General features: G+C 36.2%; 1 protein-coding gene across 1 annotated transcript; it reads left to right on the top strand.

Moving 5' to 3' along the window:
- Positions 1-285: 285 nt before the first annotated feature.
- On the top strand, positions 286-3,884 carry LOC112803220 (uncharacterized). Its single transcript, XM_025846731.1, has 2 exons — positions 286-1,323; positions 1,848-3,884. Exons 1-2 carry the CDS (start codon positions 286-288, stop codon positions 3,882-3,884), a joined length of 3,075 nt encoding a protein of 1,024 aa, XP_025702516.1.
- The last annotated feature ends 4,691 nt before the right edge of the window (positions 3,885-8,575 follow it).

Raw genomic sequence — 8,575 nt, 5'->3', positions numbered from 1 at the left:
CCGAGACGATTCAAGAGGATGAGAACATGGAGGACCATCAAGGACCAGCTCCTGCACCTCCTGATCTGAATTCGATAGGAACAGACGTTATGTTGGAGGCTATCAGAAAATATGAGGAAACAAGGCCCAACTCGCCCCAGCGTTCAGAGCCAATTATGCTTAATGCAGAGAATGGAGTATCATTGGGGATCCAGCATGGGTTTGCTCGAGAGGGAGACGAAGACATGCCTATGGTAGAATAGGTTGGTGTTATTCCTACCTTCCTATTATTTTCCAATGATAGTTATGTGCTGGAACTGTAGGGGTGCTGCTAGTGAGTCCTTTAGTCACACCTTTTTGGAAATTGTAAGGATTAATAAACCTGATATAGTCATTCTGTTGGAAACAAGATGTAGCGGTGAGAAAGCTAGGAAGATCATTAGTAAGTCTGGATTTGATTTTTATCATATTGAGGAAGCTGTTGGTTTTAGCGGGGGCATATGGGTGATGTGGAAGGATCCAAATATTGTTATAAGTATTTTGAAATCCAAAACGCAATATGTTCATATGAATGTTAAGAAGGATTTTGATGAGGATTGGTTCCTAACTGCCGTGTACGCAAGTCCTCGAGAGGTGAATAGGAGAGAGCTCTGGAATGATATCAAGATGATCAAGAATGGGATCAGAGGTCCTTGGTTAGTGGTAGGCGACTTTAATGAAATAGCAGATCCTTCGGAGAAGAAAGGTGGAGGTCGAACAGATGTTGGAGCTTGCAAGAGGTTCAAAAGATGGATCGAAGACTGTATGTTGATTGACCGTGGATCAGTGGGGCCAAAGTTCACTTGGAGGGGACCGCAATGGGAGAATCTTGAAAGAGTTTTCAAGAGGCTAGATCGAGCTCTAGCTAATGCAGACTGGAGAATAAAATTTCATGAGGCGAGAGTTGAAGTTCTAGCGCGGGTTAAGTCAGATCATCACCCCCTCTTAATAACTATGAAGCCCAAAGATAACCTTGCAAACAATAAACCTTTTAGGTTTGAAGCAATGTGGAGTAGGCACCCTGATTTCAAGCAGTTTGTAGAAAGTCATTGGAGTGGAGCTCAACATTGGGGGAGATCTTTATTGGCACTTGCTGAAAATTTGATGGTTTGGAACAAAGAGGTTTTTGGCCATATTGGCAGACAAAAAAGATCACTTATGAGGAGAATTGGAGGAATTCAAAAAGCATCATCTTATGGAAGAAACCCTTTTTTGGAAGAGCTGGAGAGAAATCTGACGAATGAACTTGAAGAAATTCTGGATAGAGAAGAAATTATGTGGATGCAAAAATCGAGAGATACTTGGGTAGTAGAGGGAGATCGAAACACCAAATATTATCATACAAAAACAATCATTAGAAGAAGAAGAAATAGAATTTTAAAGCTTATGAACTCACACGGTGATTGGATTGAAGATCAAGAGGAACTCCGCCAACATGTAGTGGAATTTTTTAATGTCTTTAGAGGCATGATAACTCTCTTTCTCCGGTTCTAATTACCACAAGATCCTATCCCATGCTGGAAGAGGATATTAAAAGAAGCTTCAATTTAAAACCAACAGAAAAAGAAATTCAAGATGCACTGTTTGGTATAGGCTCCTTCAAGGCACCGGGTCCGGATGGCTTTCCAGCCCTTTTTTTCAAGGAGAATTGGAGCATAATTAAAGGGAGCATTGGGCAACTAATCCACCTTCTCTGGAGCATGCCGAGTATGGTAGAAACTGTCAATCAAACATTAATTACACTCATCCCTAAGGTGAAGTTACCAAAGACCATCAACCAATTTAGGCCCATTTCATTATGTAATGTGAGTTATAAGTGTCTATCAAAGATCATCGTGAATAGGCTGAAGCCTGCGCTAAAGGACCGAATCTCCCCCTTTCAATCTAGCTTTGTGCCTGGCAGAATAATACATGACAACATCTTGATAGCTAAAGAATTAACCCACACCATGAAGAAGATGAAAGGGCGCAAAGGATTTATGGCGATCAAATTTGATTTTGAGAAAGCATACGATCGGCTTCGTTGGGATTTTCTTAAAGAGTGTCTGGTAGACTTCAGATTAGAAGAGCAACTGTTAAAGGTTATAATGAATTGTATTTCTACTGCCTCGTACAATGCTCTTTGGAATGGGGGGAAGACGGATTTTTTCAAACCTTCTCGAGGTATTAGACAAGGAGACCCAATATCTCCTTACCTTTTTGTCATAGCTATTGATAGATTATCTCATCTCATTGAAGATCTTGTGGAGAAAGGCGTTTGGAATCCAATCACTGTGGGTAGACAAGGCCCTCCCATATCCCACCTCCTCTTTGTAGACGATTTGCTAGTTTTTGGAGAAGCTACCGAGAAACAAATGAAAGTGATTCTTGAATCTATAAAAGCTTTCTGTGTAGCTTCAGGGCTGAAAGTAAGCGATACTAAAACTTCTATAACTTTCTCCAACAATGTTAGAGGGACAGACAGAAAAGCTATTATTGACTTATGCCATTACAAAGAAAATAAATATTTGGGGAGGTATTTGGGAGCACACATCACCAATCACAGGAAAGGGAAGGACAAGTTTAAGAATGTTTTGGAAAGAATGCAAAGCAAGTTAAAGGGGTGGAAGTCTCATTGTTTGTCGTTAGCCGGGAGAATAACCCTCTCCAAGTCGATCTTAAATCCCATTGCTAATTTTGACATGCAGCATATGAGGATTCCAAAAGGTATTTGCCAGAAAATGGAGAAAATGCAAAGGAGATTCATATGGGGTGACACTCCAAATCAGAAACGAATGCACCATGTTAATTGGCAAACTCTCTGCTTACCCAAAAATCAAGGAGGAATGGGACTTAGGAGACTCAACCTTGTTAATGATGTTTTCCTAATGAAATTGGTTTGGAGATTGTTGACTGAACCCAATAATTTGTGGGCTCAGGTTTTTTATCATAAGTATATCCATAGCAGAGAGAATTCAGGTATCAATTTTAAAGCTTCTGACTCCCCCAATTGGAAAGAACTGGTTAAAGTGTGGCATATAGTGGAGAATAATTGTATAAGAGTTGTTGGAGACGGAACAAGCATATCTTTCTGGAATGATAAATGGATACCGAATGAAGACTGTCTTGCTAGAGCTGCCATCAATCCAATTCCAATGGAAAGAGAAGAAGATTTGGTTGCAAATTATATAGACAATCAAGGAGATTGGAAATTGGATAACTTATATACTCTCATCTCTCCTTCTATCATTGATAAAATCAGAGCTATTCCTCCCCCCAAAAGTAATTTGAAAGACTCTTTGTGCTGGACTAAGTCCTCGAGTGGACAATTCACAATCGCTTCGGCTTATAAAATGCTTGCTGAGTGGGATGTGAATGATAATGTAGACAGATGGATGAGAATTTGGAAATGGAAGGGGCCAGAGAGAATAAAGGTTTTCATATGGCAACTGTTACATGGTAAAATTCTAACAGCCAGCAGAAGAGCATCTATGATGGGAACTAATCCTAATTGCCATCATTGTAAGCATGAACCTGAAACTATCTTGCATGTGATAAGAGATTGTCCAAGAGCTGTGACTATTTGGGTGAAGCTCATCAACCCCGCTGCTGTAGCCCTATTTTTTAACATCAACTTCCAAGGATGGATTGAATTAAATTTGCAAAATTCCATTGGTAAGTCACCATCTGAGTGGATAGATGAGTTTTATGTTGCTTGTTGGATGATATGGAAGTGGAGAAATCTTGAGGTCTTCTCTCCTCCTTATGTAAGACCCAAGAATGCTGTTGAAGTGATTAGGAATTCCCTCAATAATTACAGGAAAGCTTATGAAAGGAGAACTCAGAAATGCACAATAAATGAAACCAAAAGCCAGGAAGGCATATGAATGCCCCCTCCTATTGGGTGGATAAAATTGAATACTGATGGAGCAGTTTCAAAAGTAAAAAATATGGCTGGGTGTGGCGGTTTAATCTGAACGTGGAATGGGGAGTGGGTTGCAGGCTTCCAAGCAAAGATAGGCAATACTCATGTTTTTCAAGCGGAAATATGGGAAATTTTTTATGGTTTACAAACAGTTTGGGACTTGGGAATAAGAAAAATTATTGTTGAAACAGATGCTCTAGAAGTTTGCCAACAGATTACAAAAGGAGAATCTCATAATCAATACAATTCTCTCCTTAAAAAAGTCCAAAACCAGCTCGCGAAACCTTGGGAAGTTAGAGTTCTGCATATTCACAGGGAAGGCAACACCTGACTGGATGGCTAAGCATAGTTTGAATAAATCATTTGGATATAGTTTCATTGATAAACCTGAGCCAAAATTAGAAATCCTCATGGAGCAAGATTGGAAGGTCTCTAGACCCACTAGTCAAATTAGTTAGTTTGCTTTTGTTGGGCTTAAACCCCATTACTTTACCAAAAAAAAAAGACTAAAAGGCCCAATCTAAAAGATTGGTTTTTACCGTCTATCCGACCTCCAAAAAGAGGTCGGGTTCAACGCCAGTAGGCATTTAGCACTTATCTAAGTGAATAACCGCCTCAGTAAATCTCTCACCCATAAGAGACGGTTATCCACCACCAATAGTAGTAGAACTAATTCACCGGTAATTATTGACTCATTACCTATATAAATACACTGACACCTCTCAGGTATATTTAAATTCCAATATTCTAAACCTGCTTAATTTCTTGCTGACTTAAACATCGGAGTGTCTTGCAGGTGCCACCCCCACCTATTCAAGCATATAAACAACTCGAAAGGCAGCTCACAGACATAGACCAGTTGGAGACCACCTCTTTTAAACGTTTGGGCCACACATTTAAGTTCAATAAGTCCGATTTCAGATAGTTCCCTAAATAATCTTAATGTTGTATTTTTGAACAAAATTAATAAAAAAATATATATTATAATTAGTCGCAGTATTTTTAATATTAAATAAAATAATAAGTTCATACAACTTTTAGAATGTATGAATATGTATAATAACAGTAAAAAATAATTCAGTCAAATTTAAAATAATAATGTTTTACTCAATTTTTTGATCCATTGTTAACAATAAATAAATAAAAAAATTTTGAGTTTTGTTTCACAATCTTAATTTAAGGAGCGGAAACGACTCTTTTTATGGGTGTCTCAAAGTCTCAATTGTAGTTTCAAAAGTAAAACTAAAAATGAAAAGAAAACATGCAAGGTGCCGGAGGCAAAGTAAAATGCAGAAATTAAAACAAACAGAAAATTAAAAAGAAGATGAAGGAAGAAACATGAACGTAAAAGAAAAAAGACGTAAAAGTAGAGGAATTTTATTAATAAAAACTGAAAGAAAGCGAAGTACAAGTGTTTGAGTTCAGAGGAATTACTTAAGATTCCCAATTTTACTCTGTGATGCCAAGGGGTTGAGAGCATTTTTGGGTTTCTAAGTGTTTTCCAAAAAGAACTGAACTGCTTACAATATTTTTCTAAAGCTCTATTTATAGACTAGCCTAATATCAATTAACAGTTACCATTTGTATACCACTTGCAGAAAATTTGAATTTCTTGTAACTGTTCCTGCACTTCTTACTTGATGTTAATTTCAAAATTTAAATAAATAATCAACTATTAAATGATCTAATTTAATTTAAAATAAATATAAATATTATATATAGGAACATTACTAAATAACTAATTATTTCTTTTTATAAATTTCTTATAAAAATAATATTTTGTCTAACATAATGCTCCCCAAAATTTTCACTTGAAGTCATACGGGGATTGAAAGTGAAAAAATTTTGTTGTTTATAATAATAAGAGCAGTATATTCAATCGTATGTTTATTTATTTATTTATTTATTTATTATATATATATTTTTTTAAATATATATAAATGATAACAATAAGTGTTGATAAGAATGAAATTTTGAGACATCACATAGAAAGCACATAAGAGTATTGTATTCTTTCTCATTTTCTTTATTATTTTGTTTATTTATTTATTTATTTTTAAATTGACTAAACAAAAGTAAAATAACTCAGTACTCTTATCTTCTTGTAATACATGTGAGAAAGAATACGTTAGTGTTAAGCTTCTTCTTCAACTCGGTGCCTCTCACTCTCTCCAATTTCATCTACTATGGTGGGCTTCCTCTGTTCACAAGGATTTGATTATACTTAATTCTTCTAATATTTCAGGCAAGAACTTCTTCCATTCCTCTATCTTCATTCCAGAAAATCAATTTTTGATGTAAAGTGGATGGAATAGCACCCATTCCATGAATCCAGTCACGTTCCAAAAGCAAGTTAAAACCAGCCTTTGAAGGAACCACAATAAATAGAGTCGGCCTATTGACAGAACCAACCTAAATTGACAGCAGAATCACACCTCTAACAGAAGAAGTCCTTCCATTAAAATCTGTTACCCCAATGCTACTTTTACTCAGATCTTTTTCAGTCTTTCCAAGCCTTTCCATCATTCTTTCAGGAATGAGATTAACAACAGCTCCCCCGTCAACCAAAATCTTATTGACTATCCTTCCATCAACACGAGCCTTAATATGCAGTGGACGTAAGTGTTCCTTATCATTTTTAGTAGGCTTCTCAAATAATCATCCACCACACATATTGTCATCTAGCAATAAGCATTCGCTTTCAGGGAAGACATCATAACAATCATCTTCTAATGACTCTACTTCCTGGACTTGACTATACTCCTCAGGCAGTATTGACACCACAGCTATAGGTTGCTTAACACCAAATATTGCTTCTAAACTGTCATCAAAACCAGTGTCAAAATTATCAGTAATTAAATCTTCATCCTTTTCTCCCTTGTTTTCAACCATTACCTTCTTCCCAACAAGATTCTTCTTTACATTTTTATTGCATTTAGGGTGATTAGAAGAATTTCCTGTTTTTGCAGACTTGGCCATGGTCGACAAAGGAGGAAAATCTACTCCGTGTCTCTTGTATATATCCAAAGGAACATACTCAGGTATATTCTCTTTCTGCTCAAAAGTTGTAAAAGGAGAATATTTTGGAATATTTTGTCAATTTGGCCAAGGAGAATAATTAGGAACCTGCTGCATGTCAGGATTATAACAAGAATAAATTGGCTTTGAGGGAATAGACACATTTTTTGGAATATATATACTACCTCTTTCTTGTGCATGATTCATGTTTCATAACTGAGACTCATAGTATCTGGACTTAAAAGGTCTAGACTTCACCCATTTATTTTTTCCTCTTGCAAAAGTAGTAGGTTGATTCTGCACATTTCTCACATTCTGAACCCATTTATTGTTTAAAATTTTGGTTGGAGGAACTCTTGTCTTTTGAGAAAATTCATCAGGTTTTCCATCAATCATGACTACAGTATTCATCTTCTGGTTGACGGGTTGTACCCCAGTATTGTTGACGCACTTGTTCAAAGGAGTTTGACCGCCCAACTTTTATTTTCCCTCGGCTATTTTCCGCTTTAGCTCGTTAGTTTCATTTTCTTTTTCAGCAATCTTCTTTCTCAACTCAGCCTTTTCTTTCTCTTCAACTTTGTACTTTTCAAACTCTTTTGCAACTTCCTTGTCAAAAATAGCATTGCACTTTGGGCACATGGCGATGGTGCTGTCAGATTCTTTAATTCTCAACAAAAAAGTCTAACGAATCCTCACCAGGACGAGGATAAACTGGCCTCTTATCTTGTTCAAAGACTCTTAGGTCTTTATTTTCATCTTTAGCACTAACCATTGTGGCATCAACTTCTACCATGTTGATTGATAAATTGAATGGCTCAACATAATTTGAATCAGCAGCAAATGGTTTAGTGTCCACCTTCATAGTAGTTTTATCCTCAAACTTTAATCCTCCCTCCTCAATTGCTTTTTGTATCAAGTCCCTGAAACAAACGCAATTGTTAGCGGTATCCGAAAATACCTGATGAAACTTACAAATTTTCTTATTCTTTATTTCATCAGTTGTAGGCATCTTTTTCCTCCAGGTAAAATAAGCTGCTTATCTTTTAATAAAACCTCAAATATTTGATCTGCCTTAGAAATATCAAAAGAATAAGTCTTATTTTCAACTTTAGAATAAGAAGAAACTTTTTCTTTTCCTTTAACAGGCTTCAAAGATTTGCATACATAAGGAGGACCCTACGTAATTCAGCAATATAAATCTCTTTCTCATCTGAGTCACTACTATCGGAAAAACAATCAACATATGCAACCTTTTTTGAACCCTTTTTAAAATTTTCTTTTTCTTTCTTAATTTGTTCTATCTGTCTTACTCTCTCAACTAATTGGAAAAGATCTAAAGTATGTTGATTAACAAGCTTCTTCCTAACTCCAAATTCTAGCCCATTAGTAGCCATTTTGACAACTTCAGATTCTGGAATCGGAGTAAAATATTTATTCCTCATGTTTCTAAATCGCGCTAAATAAGTATCAATGGATTCTCCTTCTGCACGTTTGACAGAGAATAAATCCGTAAGACTAACTTTCAATTCACCTCGAAAAAACTGATCATGAAAATTTCTTTCTAACTGCGCCCAAGAATGAATAGAATTTGGTCTCAAGTTGGAGAACCATGTAAATGCATTTTTTGTTAAAGAA

The sequence above is a fragment of the Arachis hypogaea genome, chromosome 5 (genome assembly GCF_003086295.3).
Source record: "Arachis hypogaea cultivar Tifrunner chromosome 5, arahy.Tifrunner.gnm2.J5K5, whole genome shotgun sequence".
Lineage (NCBI taxonomy): Eukaryota > Viridiplantae > Streptophyta > Magnoliopsida > Fabales > Fabaceae > Arachis > Arachis hypogaea.
Note: the sequence above shows the minus strand (reverse complement) of the source record. Positions and strands in the feature narration are given on the sequence as shown.